The sequence below is a fragment of the Babylonia areolata genome, chromosome 3 (assembly GCF_041734735.1).
Source record: "Babylonia areolata isolate BAREFJ2019XMU chromosome 3, ASM4173473v1, whole genome shotgun sequence".
NCBI lineage: Eukaryota > Metazoa > Mollusca > Gastropoda > Neogastropoda > Buccinidae > Babylonia > Babylonia areolata.
Genome location: NC_134878.1, coordinates 60,827,978 through 60,848,554, shown reverse-complemented (window position 1 = coordinate 60,848,554; position 20,577 = coordinate 60,827,978). Strand labels below are relative to the sequence as shown.

Below are 20,577 nucleotides of genomic sequence, written 5' to 3'. Positions count from 1 at the left end.
CCTTACCTATCATCGTAATAACAGAAAGGAAAAAACAATCTTCAAAACATGATCAGAGAAAAGATCTTCAAAATATTACAAGAGAAAAACATTTGAGAAATCTGCTATGACAAAAACTAATACAACGCAATACAACACACACACACACCCCCCGTACCCTACACACACACACACACAACATCTAATATCACTTAAAGTGTAAAGGCATTAAATCAAAGAAAGTAAACACACACACACAGACTCGGAGCCCCTCACCTAACCCGGATACCCAATTTCTCTCCCTAAGCTGAGACCTCTGAAGCAGCTAAGCACCTTACGCCACCCAATACAAAAAGCCTCAGGACACCCGAAAGGGCAAGCCTGTCTAAAAATAGCAACAGGTTTCAGCAGGGTGGCACTAATTCTACACACTGCTGCTGTGCAATCAAACTGGAGAAACAGCCTTTTACTACCCCCTTCTGGATTTTATCCCAGGGTCATTCTGGATTAGCCTCCCCAGTTGGAAATTCACCCCTTTTCTACAGGCTTAACTCTCTCCATACGAACGGTGAAAGAGACGACGTTAACAGCGTTTCACCCCAATTACCATCATCAAAATATTGCAAGTGGAAGGCTCTTATACTGAAGATATGAATGTTGACAAAGAATACAACAATTCTGACGACGGAAGCTAAAGGTTGGGTCATTCAGACACCCACTGAACATCCGAGGGGTCTGTGTAGAGGAGAAGAGAGGACTGGCCGTACTGAGTGAGTTAAGCATACTATTAAAATAGGAAGGGTAATCTCTCTCAGCTAGCCTTTATCGACCACATCACCCACATCCCTCCATAATAATTCAACAGAACAAACATGGTTGTCGGTTTTCATACTTCAACAGCCTGTATCAATACGTACTGGGCCAAAATTTTTTACCTCTGCAAGTCATTTCAAGCTGGTACAGAATGACCCCAATACCCATTACATGGGAGTAAGGAATAGGATCTAGCTGCAAGGGGGTCAATTCAGACATGTTGAATTTTACCTCCGCAGACCCAGGGCGGTTCATCTGTGCTAGCCAGATTTGACCCTGGGGTAAAAACCAACAGGGGTCTGAACAGACTGCTACACTAGTCAGGACGAGACAGGGTGGTGGGCTCCAGCTGCCATGAAAAGAACAGGGTGGATTGTGTTACCTTTGCATGGACCCCTTTAACTCATTCCATACGAACGGCGAAAGAGACGACGTTAACAGCGTTTCACCCCAATTACCATCATCAAAATATTGCAAGCGGAAGGCTCTTATACTGAAGAGGTGAATGTTGACAAAGAATACCACAATTCTGACGATTGAAGCTAAACGTTGGGTCATTCAGACACCCACTGAACATCCGAGGGGTCTGTGTAGAGGAGAAGAGAGGACTGGCCGTACTGAGTGAGTTAAAATAGGGCTATAAGAGACACACAGACAAGTAGTATTACACACACACACACACACACACAGAACCTGAGCAGTTTCAAACACAAGTTCACAATTCGGTCTTGTGTATCAAAAAGAAAAGAAAAAAAAAAGAAAAAAGAAAAAAAGGGGCTTAATTTACTGTGATGGCACTCTCCGCTACCCAAATTTATTGAACTGACCCACACTGCATGAATTATTCAACAAAGTACAGAAACTTGAGCAGGTTATCTTTATGACAAGAGATGACAGAAAGAAACAGCTGTGGCATTTTCTTTTTTTGGTGACCTAGAATTTCAGACATTTCATTTTCTATATTCTGATGATGATGATGATGATGGAGGTTGTGAATACATTGCAATGGGGGTCCATTTCCATTTGGGACAACCTGACAAGGCTCAAAAGACATCCTGGCATCAACCAGGCTGAGAAATACAGACACCTGCAGTGTTGGTAAGGAAATCTGAGCAACATTTCCAAAGACGCATCTGTGAGGTGGATGACCCTCGACTGTGTGGTCCCAGTCTTCCTATTTGAGCCCACAGCACACTCAGCTCTGGGTAGAAGCTGGCCGTGAGCTGAAAAAAAAAAAGAAAAAAAAAAGGCCTCTTATGGGGCTCGAACCTGCATCCTGCCAGTTGTTTGTCCATGACACTAACCACTTCACCATAGTGGCCCGGTAGCTTTGGCAAAACTTGCCCAAACTTGCTCTCAAAATGCCAACTAGACAGTTGATTTGTTATGTGTGAGGCAAAGAGCGGTCAATCTTTCAACATCATCAGTTGAACATTTCTACTGTGACTGCACAAATTAGGCCATCATTCTAAGAGCATCAGAGTGAGGTTTTATTTCCTGGCCAAAACTGCATGTGTGTATTTCTCAGGCCTGGTGGATACTGGAAAGGGGTATCAGTTTTTAGTTCTCACTCACCTCTTGCATGAATGCCGGGAACTTCTCTCACAGTCTATCCTATCACACGCAGTGTTACTGCCTGAATATGAGGCTTTAAAGCCATTTTTAGACCAAACTGTCCTGAAAGATCATTTGCAGACATTGTTTACGATTCCTTGTTACTGTTTATTTCTGAAAATTTGCTTCACAGTCCAGCTGGACATTTTCTTTGATTAAAAAAAAGAAAAAAAAAAAAGTTTGCACCTTACTTGTATTGATCTCTCGTTCCTATACATTTTTTTTTCTTCTCTAAAATCACACTATCGACTATGTGAACAGATGTTAAACTGAAGAACACACACCTGCTGGGAAATCCCAGCATTCCACATCTTGCCAGTCAAGTGGTTATTAACATACTGCAACAGAACCTTCACATAACTGCAAAGTGTGTACTTTAAAACCCAGACACGCTGCCCAACATCGCCCCACTTGGTGGCAAGATAATCCACAACAGACCCAAACACTGCAGGTCGTTAACGGCTCTTGACACCAAACACCTCGTCATCATCACCTCCACACCTTGATCTTTACCCTCTGGGGCTGGGTTCATGCCAGTCCAAATTTAACGGCTTTCTGGTCAAAGACCCAAAATGAACATGAAGTCATCAGCATATGATTGGGATAAACGTCATGACACATTTCACAGGCCGCTGGTCAAAGACTAAAAAAGCCTGAGAGTGTGAATGGAGGGTGCCCAGGCGTTTGGTCGACAGCTGTTGCAGTGCATTCAGCCTTTCTTCCAGCCTCGTGGAAATTAGTGTGAGTCGCAGCAAAGTGTGAGCTGTATGATCGACGGTTTCTCCACTGCAATGGGAATTCGTTTACAGTTTAGTCTTTTGAAAAGAACTGATTCTCAAACATGGAGGAAAGATTGAACTGGCTCAAGTACTGCAGCCGTGGGGGCCTGCTGGCCTCTGGGGGCCATCCCAATGCCAACTGTCCTAAAGCCCTCTTGGCCAAGAAAGCGGTGATGTAACTTGCAAAAGACACTCTCCACTACAATAGAATTCTCACCCAGATAGTCGGGACAACAGTTATCTCAGATGCTGTTCTGATGGTCAGTCAGACGCAACTATCATAAAAACCCTATACAGCTGTTACAGTGCACACAGCCAGCACACACACACACACACATTTTAGCACTGTGGAAATAAGTGTGAGATATCTGTTGTTCACAATTATGTTCTTCAATGTTATATTTGTATTGAATAGTCTTCAAAAAGGAAGGCAGTGATAGTTTTACTTTATTTATCTTGGTTTGTTAACAAAAGAATTTGGCAACCAATAAAGTCAAGTATGTCACCAGTTTCCCTTTTGGTCCAACTTCTCTAAATATAACACGTTCAAGGTGAAGTATCAGCTGACACATTTTTGTCGAATTAAGTTCCTATGTTCAATACTGCAAAATCTTAGTCCGAGCCTTTCCTCATTTCCTTCAAAATACCTCCTCAAAGAATAAACAAAGCCTGAGATGCTTGTAAACCCTCCCTGTCTTTACAAAGAACAACTGACAAAACAAACTGGAGAATTACTCAGCACATTCATCCATTTTCATAGCAATATGCATGAAGCTTTCCTTGTCTATTTGTTATTTTTGTGTAGTTTACAGACTGAAGCCAAGCAAGACAAAGTGCACAAAATAATATACTTTTCTTCTTCTTACTTGTGTGTGTGTGTGTGTGTGTGTGTGTGTGTGTGTGTGTGTGTGTGTGTGTGTGTGTGTGTGTGTGTGTGTGTGCGTGCGTGCGTGCTGGCTGGTCATTAATTTGTGTTGGTCATCATAGGTTCTCATGTGACTCTTTACACAACACACCAATCATTTCACAAACCTATGAACACACACACACACAAAATTGAATCCATGTATTTAGAAGTTTGGTTTGTTACCAATAATGATAACAGTAACAATGGGCATTCATAATGCATTGTTATCTCCTTATCTTATCTCCTTAGCACAGGGGCCCAGAGTGCTCACAATCAGCATCAATATGGGAAAGAAAATGTTACAAAAATACAGTGAACCAAACTGAAGGAAGAAGGAAAAAAAAGAAAAAAAAAAGAGAAAAAAAAAAGGGATTTCAAAGCACTCAAATGCGACACTCTGTGCCTGCATGATGTGTGAGTGGGTCACCATAATTTACGGTCTCATACGAGACTGTCACACCGTGGCGCTGTGAGATGGGAGGTCACACACACACGCTTGTGTGTTCAGTGGCGGCAGAAGAGGTCAGACTTGCTTCACCCACAGACCGACAGTCAGCCACTCATCCCGTCTCCCCATTCATCAACCTGTCATCTCCCCAAGATGTAACGTACGTACATACACGTGAGGCATCAACCTGTCGCCCTCCCCTTCCAAAATATAACATATATACACGTGAGGCATCAACCTATCATTCCCTCCCCTCCTTGCACCCTCCTCTTTAAAATGTAACAGACAGACACGTGAGGCATCCGTCCGTTGTCTCCCTCTTCCAAAATGCAGCATACAGACATCACCAAAAGTAGAGAACCACTTTCCAAAAGCAAGTGGATTTTCATAAAATGTTAAAAGAAAAAACAAAACAAAACAAAAAAAAAACAAACTGACAGCTATGATTTACCACTGTAAAAAAACCCAACAAAAAACAAAACAAAAAAACAACAGAAAACAACAACATGGTAGTGTGTGTGTGTGTGTGTGTGTGTGTGTGTGAGAGAGAGAGACTGAGAGAGAGAAAGCACCCCTGGTTATAAGAGGTACTCATTACAATGGCTACCTACGCCATTGTTTGCCGAAATTAAGCATCACCATACCCCACCCCCACCCCCCCAACCTCCCCGGATATGAAGAAGAAAACTGTGCAAGTTCCCATGTGGTCCTTAGCTTTTTGTGAACCTTGTACACACACACACATGTGCATCAACCTTATATCTTCCCCTCTGTCATTTTATAATAATAATAATAATCATAATGGATACTTGCTGAGCGCTTTCCTCCCAAAGAAAAAGCTCAAAACACTTTACAATAAATATCTAACACACACACACATTACAAAAGGAGGGGAAAAAAAAAAGGATCTAACACACAAAAGCATGAAACATATTCAAAGACTACAAGCATTACATTATTTAACTAAACACACAAACAGAAACACACACAGTTCACACGGTTTATAACTGAATATCCTTAGAAAGGCATGGAAACTCTGTGCATAAGCATTTTCAAAAAGAGACGTTTTCAGACCAGTTTAAAAAAAACAACAACCAGAAATAAGGGGATAGTAGCGATGATCGCGAGGTAAACTGTTCCAGACTGAGGGAGATGAATGGGACAGTCATGTAAAATAAATGCCATGTAATCTAAATCAGTCCTACCATTATACTACTCTTATCTATCATCTTTCATTTCTTAGAAATTGAAATTACTGGTATGGCAATGGTTTCTGTTCCAGGCCGATCTGCTGTTAAGTCCACCACCACCACAACACACAATGCACCAACAAAGCCAATGCAGAGGTCAGCGGAGGGCAGCCGTAGCAGTTCTGATTGTGACATGAATTCCCCGCATGCTCGTTTCCCCAACACTTATATAAAGCTGGCCACTGAAGCCACATGTGAAAGAAAAAACAAAACGAAAGAAAGAAAAAAAAAAAAAAAAAAGCCTGGAAAGGTGTATGGAGTTGAGTAAAGAGAAAGGTGTATGTGGATGAAGGTGGTGGTGGTGGTGGGCATGGAAGGGGTGATGGTGGTGGTAAAGGGGGTTGCGGGGGGGGGGGGGGGGAGGTGGTGTGGTGGTAGTAGTGCCACTTGGGAGGGTTAGAAAATCTGATCATGGTCATCCTTTCCCCCCCCCCTTACCTACATATATACCAATAAGTTGTCTCTTGCCCTCCCCACCGCCCCCTCCCTTATGCCAGCCTCCCCCCCCCCCACCTCCCCTTTTCCACTTCCTCATTCAGACACTCTGCCCCTTGATCTGCATGTGTAGGGCACTACCCACATCCTTCCCTTCCTACAGTCTCTCTCTCTCTCTATATATATATATCAGTTTGGATGGGGGTGGGGGGTGGCGAAGGGGAAGGGACGGAAGGAGTATTGTCCCTGTGCAGTGAACTGCAGGGGTGGGGATGGGGGGTGTGGGGGGGACACACACACACACACACACACTAAACACCTTCCAGTGCCATGAGACTGTCTCATGCTGGCAACCATACTAGTCCCCCCTTCCCCTCTCTGCCAGGCATGCCATGTGCTTGAAATAATAATAATAATAAATAATAATAATGGTATTTATATAGCGCTGGATCTTGTGCAGAGACAAATCAAAGCGCTTTCGCACCAGTCATTCACACGCATGCATAACTCTAAAACTGTAGAAACTAAAGACAAGGAAGGGCAGGCAAGGGAGGCTATTTTGGGAAGAGGTGGGTTTTAAGGCCAGACTTGAAAGAGCTGAGTGTGGAGACTTGACGAAGCGAAAAAGGAAGTTCGTTCCAATCGCAAGGTCCAGAAACAGAGAAAGAACGGCGGCCAATAGTCGAGTGTTTGAATCTGGGTATGCGTAAACAGAGTGGATCCAAGGCCGATCCACTGCCGAATAGTACTACCATGATGCCACTTTTTTTTTTTATTTATTTTTTTTTTTACTACTAAACAAAAATGATGATTTCTTCTTTTGTAGAAAATTACATGTGCACATTCGTCTCACAAAGAAATAAGAGCCCTTCATAGACACAGAAATATACATTCTTTCATGTAAAAATATGCATTCTTCCACTGTTCTTCTTCATGTACAAATACACTTTATTCTTATGAAGATATATACGTTCTTCTCATGGAAAAATCATGCATTCTTTTTATGCAGAAATACATGTTCTTCTTATGTAGAAATTTTTGTTCATCTTAGGCAGGAATATTCATTATTCTTTTTATGTAGAAATATACTTTCACGAAGTATACATTCTTCTCTTGAAGAATATAGTTACATTCTTCTTATGCGGAAATATGTAATCTTCCCACGAAGAAACATTCACTTTGCTAAAGAAGGAATAAGCGTCCTTACTTATGTAGAAATGTACTTCTTCGTTATATTGAAACAAATGCTCTTTATATAAAGAAATACGCGTTTCATATCTCTCTCACACACAAATATATAGACAGACAGGCACTGATACATGCATGCACACACACACACACACACCACACCACACACAAAAAGATAGACAGAAACAGACACACACACACACACACACACATTTAAAGACTTACATGTAGCTTGTCTTCATCCATATTTAGCAGGTCTCGACCTGTGACTGAACGATCTCGGAAAACCTCAGAGTAGCGGAACAGTCGCAGTGCGGCCATCCAGTCAATCACATGGGTGATGCTCCACCTCTCCACTGGCTGAAACACATTGGAAAAAAAAAAAAAAAAAAAAAAAAATCAATTTATTCATCAATCTATATTTTACCTAGGACAGGCTCACTGGGGCAGAGCAGCACATTAGGTTATGCAAAGATCAGGCATCTGCTCCCCCCCCCCCCCCCCCCGTAGGTATGGTGTAGTGTATATGGATTCATCTGCAGACACCTTCAAACAAAACAGAAACAGGCTGAAACACACTGCTAACCTCAACTTTATCCTCACCTGCAACCGTTTGGTTAAAAAAAAAAAAAAAAAAAGTTAAAAGGTTAAAGGTCTCGTAGCCTTTTACAGCTACAAGGAGCAATGGATCTAAAAACAACTTCTTTTTTTTTTTTTTGTAACCTGTCATCTGCACCATTTCAGTTGCATTACTCTCATATAACTCATTCTGAGCCCCCCCCCCCCCCCCCCCAACACCTCCCACCCCTACACAGCCACACCCCTCTTTGTCTGTTGCAGTAGTCCCAGCCTTTGCGGTCCACATGGAATCATTGAAGTCAGGTCACCAGGATGCTACACACCAGAGGAGAACCTGTACTGCTGCCGAGTCACTTCAGTGGTGTTCAGTAGTGCCTGTTCCGATGTAACGTACTTAAGACACCACCTACTAAGACCCCTGCTGACAAGAATAACTGCTTGCAGAGCCAGAATGAGTGAACGTCTCCCCCCAGAGCGAAGACCACCACTATGTCTGTCCAGTGAGAGTCTCCTAAGAATCTGCTGACGCTGAAGTCCCTGACAGGACTCACCCTGAGCATGAAAGTGGAGGGGAATCATCTTCTTCTTCTTCTTCTGCGTTCGTGGGCTGCAACTCCCACGTTCACTCGTATACACGCGAGTGGGCTTTTACGTGTATGACCGTTTTTAACCCGCCATGTAGGCAGCCATACTCCGCTTTCGGGGGTGAGGGGAATCAAAACTGAGGGCACCATGTGAGATGGGCATGAAAAGCCACAGAACTTGGGACACCATTCTTTTGAGATATTCATGATGAAGGTAGAGGAGGAGGAGGAGGATGTCGCTATGGGGGTCCTTTCTAGGTTTTGACTATGTGACAAGGCTGTATTTTTCGCCTCCTTTCATAATGACATCCCAGCATCAACCAGGCCCAAGAGATAGTTTTTAAAAACATTTTTATTCATAATATTTCGAAATATAATTGATCAAAACATTTAAGGAATCTTCTTCTTCTTCTTTCTTTGTGGGCTGTAACTCCCATGTTACTTTTATAAAGTACATGAGTGGGCTTTTACGTGTATGACCATTTTTACCCTGCCATGTAGGCAGCCATACTCTGTTCTGGGGGGTTTCGTACGGAATCAACAAGCAGTCAAACAAATCAATATCTAAAGACTGAGACATTCACAAGTTTGAAAACACATACAAACAGCATGTATGGAAAATTTTGCAAAGAGATCATAAAGAGAGAAAAAAATACATCTGGTTGACTTAAGGAGAGTATTGCTGAGTATACACATGCATTGTTTATTAGTATGCTGGCATGTTAATCATCTTCATTGTGAAATGTTGTTTTATATTTCCATCTATTTTTTAAAAGTCAACACTTCACAATCGATTTATGAACAACTCTGTCAGTTCTGAACCTTATGCTGAACAACTTTTGAAAAAGTATACACACTCATTAGACGTTTATTGATCAATAAATTCATACATAACTTAGCTAGAAGTGTTTCAATCAAGTCAAAAGAAACAGGTTTTCATGTGCCAGCAGTGAACTCATTCTCTCTGTGTCTCTTGGGCCAGGCATAGGCATAGGAAGACGGGCCCCAATCCTCTCCTTCCTCCCCTTTCTGACTGAAACCAGGCACCCCCATTCATGCCCCCGGGTGGAGAGAGGAAAAGTGCCTTTCCCTATTGACACAACACCATGCCTCGATCTCTTGATTACTGGGGGAATCACTGGATCACAAGTTTGAACTCCTTACTGATGCTGACACAGAGCACTTCCAACACACCATCTGTGGAGTCTTCCTAGTCATGAAACAAACAACAACTGTGGGAAGTGTTTTTCTCGCTTCTTTCTTGCCCTCCCATTACCTGTGATACTGAAGGATTCAATTACCTATCGATTCAATTATCTATCGACACTGTGCAGCTCTAAGAGAGGGAGAGAGAGATCAACAGACAGACAGACAGACAGAGAGAGAGAGAGAGAGAGAGAGAGAGAGAGAGAGAGACAGAGTGGGTGGAATTTCATAAACAGAACATTTGTGACCTTTGAAACACATACAGGATGCATTGGGATTCAGAAACATATTACAAAACCACATATTCTAAAATATTTTACCTTCACTTTACCACAAATGTGATACTTTTTTCTCTCCAGAAGAACGGCGCATTCATGGATCCATACCAGCAGCACCTCTTTCTCTCAGTTCACACACATGCACAATGTCTACACTATATCAACGGGTGATAGTCAAAACCATAACAAAAGGGGGCAGGGATAGGTGGAAGGGTGGGGGTGTGACATTTTTATGATACATATTTTGATAATGTCACAATTTGGATGGCAGTTAAAATCAGTAGTCAGACACTTTTATGAAATGGTTAAAAAAAAGAGAGGCAAGGCCTTCAAGACTCACTTGTGATACACTTAAAAAAAAAAAAATCCAAGCTTTTTATGTATTTTATGTATTGAGTATAATTTCAAAATGTAATGTTTAAGGTGAGAAAGATCAGTTTAAAGCAAATTAAAGTCCCCTGGAATTAATTACAGAGTAATTCCCCTTTTTTTTTTACTATCTGCACCAAAACGTTTGCAAAATAAATAAAACTTCCATGCTTAGCAAAAGAAGTTCCTTGTTTGAACAAAAAAATGATAATAATGACTGCTCTTGTTGTTGGGTCAGAATATCAGATCAAAGTGCCAAGTTTAGAGAATACAAAAAATATAAATATAACAGTAAATGCAGTTTGCATATAATTAGGCTTCATTATTTATTTTTTTGTGCCCATCCCAGAGGTGCAGTATTGTTTTAAACAAGATGACTGGAAAGAACTGAATTTTTCCTATTTTTATGCCTAATTTGGTGTCAACTGACAAAGTATTTGCAGAGAAAATGTCAATGTTAAAGTTTACCACGGACACACAGACACACACACACAGACAACCGAACATCGGGTTAAAACACAGACTCACTTTGTTTACACAAGTGAGTCAAAAAATGACACACTGACCAAGTTTCTGCCCGACCCATTTACTTGCACACACACAAGGAATCGCAATCACACACACACACAAACATACACAACACATATGCACACACACACTACAAAAACACACACACACACACGTCATACACAGTACAGGAACCCCCCCCCCCCCCCCCCCAGCCCCACCCCCACATGGTACACACATGCCTGAAGAAAAAGTAGGATGACTTGAGGGGTAAGTTTGCTCCAAAACGATTTCACAATCGCTACATTCTTCACACACATGCGCACCAAACGCATGCATTAAGTTGGGGTGCTTCCAACACGTTTTACACCGGCTCAGAGAAAAGCGGGATGGTTTGAGACCTGTACTGCTTTGCTCCAAAATGTGTGTTTCACGTAGTTCTGTGACACCCTCGGCCTCCAACCAGCAAAACAGGGCTTCTGATCAGTTAACAATCTTGGTGGTCCCTGAGTCACTCTAATGTTGAGCATTCTAATCAAATCTGCAGTGCTACGCACATACAAAGGCAGGCATATCTTGTAGTCATAATTATCTTAGGTTTGCTAAGAAGAGTCTCAGTTATCAGTAGCTCAAGAGAGGCGTCATTGCGTTCGGACAAATCCATATACGCTACACCACATCTGCCAAGCAGATGCCTGACCAGCAGTGTAACCCAACGCGCTTAATCAGGCCTTGAGAAAAAAGAAAAAAGAAAATAAATGAATAAATAATAAATACAAAAAAAAAAGAAAAAAAAAAGAACTACTACTACTACTAATATTCATAAGGCGCAAAAACTTGATGAAGTCAACTATAAGCGTACAAAAATTAAAAAAAAAAAACCCCAACCAACTGAATAAATGAATAAAAAAAATAAAAAAGACAACAATGATGATAAATAAGCAAATAAATGTAAAACATGCAGACACACATTCACACACACACACACATATGCATAACAGATATGCACCAAACATGCAGTTTCACAGATATGAAAGCACAATCAAATACACATAAACGTACATGAGCCCGAACACACACACACACATATATATTACCATGCACCCCTCTACCCCTCCTCCTCCACACACTCATTTCTAGGCTACGTATCACAGCTTCCACGGCACACACACACACACACACACAGAGGCACACTTACTTGTACAAGCACACACACATACGCCTATATCCCCCACCCCCAACCCCCCACACATATATACAAATACATACATGCACACCCACATGTTCTAATGTTCCATTGCTCCCACAGTGTAGGCATGCATATACACACATACCTCATCCTCTACCTCCCCCCCCCCACCCCCTCCTCACACACACACACACACACACACGCACGTGCACAGAACTCTCCTGACACTTGTGTACACTTACACCCTCGCGCACGCACACATGCGCACAAACACACAGACCCACACACGCTGCCACTGACTGGCCGCAAGAGGGGTGGGAAAAGATCTCTGATGCCAGGAACGTGGCGTCTAGTGTGTTGCTCAGTCTATTGTATTTGGAAAAGCCCACAGAGACTCTGTTCTGTTTTGAAGAAATTTGCGCAATGCTGGTTTGGAAATGATGTCGATATTTGTTTGATTTGCAAAGCATGATGCTCTACCTTTCATGCTAGACTTATGGCTGCTCCCTCTCTCTACCTTTTATTTCTTTGAGGTGATCGATGGTGTGATGGCCTTGTACCTGTTCTTTTTGATATTCTTTGACTTTTCTGAGGATTTCCGATTTTCCTAGATGTGGACCGCTCGTTGTTGTTGCGTTACCAGCAAGTGTGTCAGCTCGCTCATTTCCCCCAAACACCTGCATGTCCCGGGCAGTATGACCATGTAAGTTTTTTTAATCTGAAAATTGTGCATTGCCTTATGCCACTCGGAGCTTCCCATTCCATTTTCAATTTTCTGTATGAGGTTCACCGAGTCGGTTAGAATCATGGCATGTTGGTTTCCGGGCATATGGATAGACAATAGCCACTGGAGGGCATGTGTCACAACTTCAACTTCCATCGTTAGGCTGGAGGTTGTGACTGCTAAGTAGAGGCAAAGGGAAACAAATCTTCACAGCAGTGGATCCTGTTGTCCGACTGAAGCGGTGTCACTAAAACTCGAAAAGACGCGAAAAGACATGAAAAGACTCGAAAAGACGCGAAAAGACACGAAAAGACATATGAAAAAAATGTGAAAACGCGAAAAGACATCCGAAAAGAATGTGAAAATGCGAAAAGACAGACTAGATATTCCAGGACTTTTCATGTCTTTTCACATTCTTTTCCAGTGTATTTTCGCGTCTTTTCGTGTCTTTTCGCGTCTTTTCGCATTTTAGTATGACCCGACTGAAGCTCTAATTGGGAAGTTTCACTGTCCTTGTGTGTTCCATTTTTAGAAATGGTTTAGAACATCCCAGCGGGTTACTGGATGAACAAGCAGCGCATATATAATATTATATATATATATATATGTACTTTCCATTTTCAGTGTCAGAGGACGATAAAAACAAACTGTCAATCTCCTTTGCACTTCCCCTCCCCCTTTCTCAAGGCTACCAACCCCCCCCCCCCCCTTAGTCCCTCCCTTAACCCTCTCTCGCACACTGTCACGAAATGCGACCATCGACGATGAAGTGAACGTCAGGATTGCAAGAGCAAGCGCAGCTTTTGGCAGACTCAGTGCAAATGTCTGGAACAGAAGAGGCATTAGTCTTGAGACCAAGCTAAAGGTCTACAGAGCAGTAGTTCTCCCCACACTACTGTACGCCTGTGAAACTTGGACAGTGTACCAACGACATGCCAAGAAGCTGAACCACTTCCACACAACATGCCTCAGGAAGCTACTGAACATCAAGTGGCAAGACAGGACCCCAGACACAGGTACTCGCAAAAGCCACCCTTCCCAGCATCTTCACCATCCTGATGCAGTCCCAGCTTTGCTGGGCTGGACACGTGGCGCGCATGCCAGACCATCGGCTGCCCAAAAGGCTCTTCTATGGCGAGCTGCAACAAGGGAAGAGATCACACGGAGGTCAGAAGAAGCGCTTCAGAGATACTCTGAAAGTCTCTCTTAAAGCGTTTGATATCAACCCTGACTCCTGGGAGGAATCTGCAGTGGACCGTAACAAATGGCGCTCTGCTGTGCACAAAGCGCCAAGTTGTGCGAGGCCAACAGGACTGCTGCAGCTGTTCAGAAGAGGCAGGCCAGAAAGTCACGGGCAAACAAGCTCCCTGACAATGATATGCCTGCCTTTGTCTGCCCCAACTGTCAGCGAACATTTCGTGCGCAGATTGGACTATTCAGCCATCTGCGCATTCACAGATAGATTCATGAGCATCCTCCCCCCCACCCCACCACCACCCTCCCCCCATCCCCCCCAGCTGGATGACAACGATGGTCATCATCGATCTCGATGGACACACCACCACCAACCCTCTCTCGCTACCCTACCTCCCCCCTCCCCCTCATCTGAAGGGCTCAAGATCAAGGAGCCTGTATGTAGTTCAGTGGGAACACAGGATGGGGATGTTTATCTCAGGAGCACACAACATACATGTATACATATAGGGGGGGGGGGGGGGGGGGGCATCTCTCTATCAGTGCTCACCAACCTTCCTCTTGAGTGCAGAAAATCCTACTGGGGGATGGATGGAAAGACTGAGGAGAGATACGGGTGGAGGGGGGGTGGGAGAATAGAGGGCTGTGAGGGTGTTTGAGGAGAGGGGGACTGGAAAGGCAAGCACCAACAGAAAAAAGAAGGAAGTGAAGAAGGGGTATTCAAAAACTGCACTTAATTAAAGGTGACAAAAATGTCGCCCGAATACCCTCTGGGCACTCTTACTCTTGCCACTGGCCGACCTTTGGTCAGTCACCTTAATGTTTCTGCCTTTTGCAGCTTTCTCGCTGGCTCTTGCGAATCAAAACTGCGCTACGAGGGAACCAGTATTGACCTTTATTTGATCCTTTTATATATATATATATATTGATCCTTTTGTGAATGAACTGATCTGGAATTTGTCCTTACATCTTTCTACCTATCTATCTATTTACACACACACACACACACACACACAACAGAGAGAGAGAGGGAGAGGGGAAGAGAGAGAGGAAGAGATTCTTTAGTGAACTGTGCTTTTAGGATTGGCCTATTCTTTGTAAAGTATACAGATCTATCTACAGTTTTGAGGGCACACAAATACCCACCTAAACACACACACACACATATATAATATATATATATATACACACACACACACAATCACCCACACAGACACACACACCAACACACAGATCCACACGCACGTATATGTATACACACACAGAGAGCTACTATACTGACCAGGGGCTGTTCAGCGACATGTTGGTCCAGCTTGGCGGCAGCAGCACGATTACGATTACATTGTGAGTTGAGGATGAAAGGCGCACAGGTGGCATGGCAACACTTTCCACAGGCTGCAACACATCAAAACATAGCTATAATATGGCAACACTTTCCACAGGCTGCAACACATCAAAACATAGCTATAATATGGCAACACTTTCCACAGGCTGCAACACATCAAAACATAGCGATAATATGGCAACACTTTCCACAGGCTGCAACACATCAAAACATAGCTATAATATGGCAACACTTTCCACAGACTGCAACACATCAAAACATAGCTATAATATGGCAACACTTTCCACAGGCTGCAACACATCAAAACATAGCTATAATATGGCAACACTTTCCACAGGCTGCAACACATCAAAACATAGCTATAATATGGCAACACTTTCCACAGACTGCAACGCATTCAGTCTGATATCATCATGTTAGATGAACAGACTATAAATAAATAAACGAAACGAAATGAAACCAAAACACATCAAAGCATAGCTACACATACATATATATATATATGGCAACCCTTTCTACAGGCTGGAACAAATAAAGAAATTGCTGTGTGTAAGGTGACCCTCAACCCTGCACACCAATAAGAATTTGGAAATGAAAACCGGCTCAACCCGGCTCCAACTTCAAAAGGTGCATGAATGGCCTGTTCCAAGGCTGAACTGTGCATCGACACCATCAGCATGAATCAGAACACAGTATTACAAGAACAATAATGATGCTACTCCACCCAACAAACACCACCCCAAAAAGGGGGAAACTGTAAAAAACACAAAAGACAAGCCATCACAGTGTATGCTTCCTTCCCCCCCTCAACCTGTTTCGCCGCGTGACAAGCTTCAGATACAAGGCTCTTGCGCTGTGAAGAGGCCTACCCCCTTCCCTTAAATGTGACCATCAGTACCAATGGAAACTGAAAGGGGGACATATTTCACCCCATGTTTGTTCCGTTCCCACTCACTCTCCTTTAGCCTCCTGAGGCAGATGTCACGCATACCTGGCACCCTACAATGCAAGGCACTGGGTCACTCAATCCCACGGTACAGCACAGCCAGACCGGGCAGACATTGTCACACAGTCAAACAAAGGAAATGTTTCCATGGTATTACAGGTCACATTAATTTTTGTTTTTTTCTGATGAACATGTCATATGATCACGGTTCAGTTTTGCTTCCTGTTGCGGAGAAGAAGCGCCCTCTTGTTTATGAATGTTTTCTATGAGTTCACAAATCACATGGCAAATTCTGCTCCCCAATGGGGCAACAAACTAAACAGTGGTTTGACAAGTGTTTCCACTTTCATATCATCATCATCATCATCACTAGTACAAATGACACCCCTCACTCACTATATTTTACACCATGCACCAATACAAAATATCAAATACAACAACATGGTTTAATGTTTGTTTTGGAATTATGTGCAGCAGAGCACTGGGGAGGGGTGGGGGGGGGGGGGGGGGGGGGGGAAGAAATCACACATGAAAACCAAACTATTTCTGAAATTTGTGAATAAGCAGATGGGGGGAAGGTGGTGGTGGTGGTGTTTTGTGTGTGTGTGTGTGTGTGTGTGTGTGTGTGTGTGTGTGTGTGTGTGTGTGTGTGTGTGTGTGTGTGTGTGAGAGAGAGAGAGAGAGAGAGAGAGAGAGAGAGAGAGAGAATGAATGAATGAATGAATGAATGAATGAATGAATGAATCTTTATTTTCCAACGGTGAAGATATTAGCACTTTGGCCGACTTACACATCTGCCGTTGTTCTAAGAGACACACAAACATGTACGCATATAAATGTAGTTATACTGAATACTTAATACATGTATAATGTACTAGAGAGAGAGAGAGAGAGAGGCTTCAGCTTAGTTTTCATTGACATTGGCTTACCTGCAGCCTTTATGTCACGGGGGTACTTTTCTCACTCACAAGACAGAAAGGAACACACACACACACACACACACACACACACAGACAGAGACAGAGACAGAGAGACAGAGAGGCAGCTTGTGCACACACACACACACACACACACACACACAAATCTGCCATGCAGACCTCAGCCCCACACAGCAAATGCTTTGCTTACCCTACATCCCATAACCTCTCAGCTGGGCACACTCACACACTGTTCACACAGGGTTCACAAAAAGCTAAGGAACACTTCAAAACAGCAGCAGGTGTGTTTTCACAAAATGTTTTTTTACGCATCGAGAGATGAACAAAATTCATGCAGGCACCAGAAACCTCTTGTTGAATACACCAAAGGTTGTTTCAGGCATTCGAACACCATGAACAATAGCTTTAAAAAATCTGTAGGTAAAAATCAATGTTCAAGCCAAAAACTGACAATTTAAGTGGTTTATAAGTTATATAGCTCTGGGGTTTTTTGGGGTTGTTTTTTTTTCACTGTAAAAAAAAAGAAAAAAAAAAAAGAAAAAAAAAGTGCACATGCAAGAAAGCACCTCCACTTAGGAGTAACGAGTGCTCATTACATCGGCTGCATACACCAATGTTTGCTGGTTTATTCAGCTTCATTTCACCATGCCCCCCCCCCCCCCCCCTCCAGTTCCCAAGTGGTCTTTAACTTTCTGTGAAGTGTGTAGCTGTCAGTTTGCCTCCTCCTCCTCCACCCACTCTCTCCTCTGCAATGTCATCATCTCTTCCACCTCCTCCCCCTGCCCCATCGTTCCACCTTCCCTCATCTGCCCCTTTTTCCTCCTCCTCCTCCTCGCAGCAGCTCTCTTGAAGATACTCAGTTCCTTCTCTCTCACACACATTCTCTGTACACAGACATTGCGTGTAGCGCGCCTGCACACCTTTTCTACAACTGTAAACGCATCAAGCACTGGTCTGAGCAGAGGCATGCTATGTTGGTAAGTCGTTGTAATGATAATTCAGTATCATGTATCAATCATTTCATTGTGAATTACACAACAATAGTAAACATAATTTATCATGCATATTGTCATAAGTATCTGTGTGTGTGTGTGTGTGTGTGTGTGTGTGTGTGTGTGCATAAGAAAGGAGAGAGAGAGAGAGAGAGAGAGAGAGAGAGAGAGAGAGAGAGAGCGAGAGAGAGAGAGAGAGAGAGAGGCAGAGACAGACAGACAGACAGAAAGAGAGACAGAGAAACAGGACAGAACGCAAACTGCTTATAACTGCTCTCTATTTGAATCACTTGAAGCTGACATTCAAACAGCTCATGACAGGGGGGAGTCTGCACACTTCCCCTTTTATTTCCAAAAGTACTTTCTCGGTGTCACCAAAAGCTGACGACCTCCAAATGTAGGTCACGCCATGAGCTCAGTCCCTCTCAACCCCAGCCCTCTGTCCTGGAGAAGAGGTCAGGCTGCCAGTGAATGACGCCCTGAAAGGATGGGACAATCAACCCAAGTCCCCTGTAAGTGTAAAGCATGCATTTATTGCACAGTTAAAAGAACCCATGGCAACAACAGAATAGTTGTCCCTGGTAAAATTCTGCAGAAAAATCCACTCTTAAAAGAATGACACTTGCAGACAAGAAAAGAAAACTAAAACAAACAAACAAACAAAAGTGGCACTACAATGTGGCAACATGCTCTCACCAAGGGAGCTCAACCCAAATTTCACACAGACAAATCTGTTGTAAAATAAACAAAAAAACAACAAAGAAACAAACCAAAAACAAAACAATACACCACAATACAATGTAGTGTTATGACCGCTGTGGCCCAACGATGACCTCCCTGCGTTCACCCAATATTTCTGCCCGACACCAAGGCATACAGGCCAATATCACTGCCTCAAACCAAGACAGGCCAATATTACTGCCTGACAGTGACACCAAGGCATGCAGGCCAATATTACTATCTGATACCAAGGCAGACAGGCCAATATCACTGCCTGATACCGAGGCAGATACATATGCAAATATTACTGCCAGACACCACGGCAGATGGGCCTTATCACTGCCAGACACCAAGGCAAATGGGCCAATATATTACTGCCTAACACCATGGCAGACAGGCCAATATTACTGCCTGACACCAAGGCAAATGGGCCAATATATTACTGCCTAACACCAAGGCAGACAGGCCAATATTACTGCCTGACACCAAGGCAGACAGGCCAATATTACCGCCTAACATCATGGCAGAAAGGCCAATATTACTGCCAGACAGGCCAATATTACTGCCTAACACCATGGCAGACCGGCCAATATTACTGCCAGACACCATGGCAGAAAGGCCAATATTACTGCCAGACACCAAGGCAGATGGGCCAATATTACTGCCAGACACCAAGGCAGATGGGCCAATATTACTGTCAGACACCATGGCAGAAAGGCCAATATTACTGCCAGACAGGCCAATATTACTGCCTAACACCATGGCAGACCGGCCAATATTACTGCCAGACACCAAGGCAGATGGGCCAATATTACTGCCAGACACCAAGGCAGATGGGCCAATATTACTGCCAGACACCATGGCAGACAGGCCAATACTACTGCCAGACACCAAGGCAGATGGGCCAATATTACTGCCAAACACCATGGCAGAAAGGCCAATACTACTGCCAGACACCAAGGCAGATGGGCCAATATTACTGCCAAACACCATGGCAGAAAGGCCAATATTACTGCCAGACAGGCCAATATTACTGCCAGACACCAAGGCAGATGGGCCAATATTACTGCCAAACACCATGGCAAAAAGGCCAATATTACTGCCAGACACCAAGGCAGATGGGCCAATATTACTGCCAAACACTAAGGCAGACAGGCCAATATTACTGCCTAACACCATGGCAGAAAGGCCAATATTACTGCCAGACACCAAAGCAGAAAGGCCAATATTACTGCCAGACTCCAAGGCAGACAGGCCAATATTACTGCCTGACACCCAGGACAGGCAGGTCAGTGTTACTAGTAGCCTGACCCCAAAGATGAAGAAAAAGAAAAGACCCCCCCCAGTACAAGCCAGACATCCGCTTGGCTGAGCTGATCCCTAACTCAAACACAATCACCCCCACATTACAGTGACCTCTTCTTCTTCTTCTTCTTCTGCGTTCGTGGGCTGCAACTCCCACGTTCACTTGCATGTACACGAGTGGGCTTTTACGTGCATGACCGTTTTTACCCCGCCATGTAGGCAGCCATACTCCGCTTTCAGGGGTGTGCATGCTGGGTATGTTCTTGTTTCCATAACCCACCGAACGCT

At 43.5% G+C, this 20,577-nt stretch overlaps 1 protein-coding gene across 2 annotated transcripts in view; it reads right to left on the bottom strand.

Moving 5' to 3' along the window:
- The window catches only part of LOC143280171 (phosphatidylinositol 3-kinase regulatory subunit alpha-like), a 182,659-nt gene that overhangs the window by 36,372 nt on the left and 125,710 nt on the right, over positions 1–20,577 (bottom strand). For both annotated transcript variants that reach the window (XM_076584764.1, XM_076584765.1), the window contains exons 6-7: positions 15,326–15,438; positions 7,639–7,773 (exon numbers count right to left, since the gene is read on the bottom strand). In XM_076584764.1, coding sequence (XP_076440879.1) covers positions 7,639–7,773; positions 15,326–15,438 — 248 coding nt within the window. The remainder of the gene's footprint in view (positions 1–7,638; positions 7,774–15,325; positions 15,439–20,577) is intronic.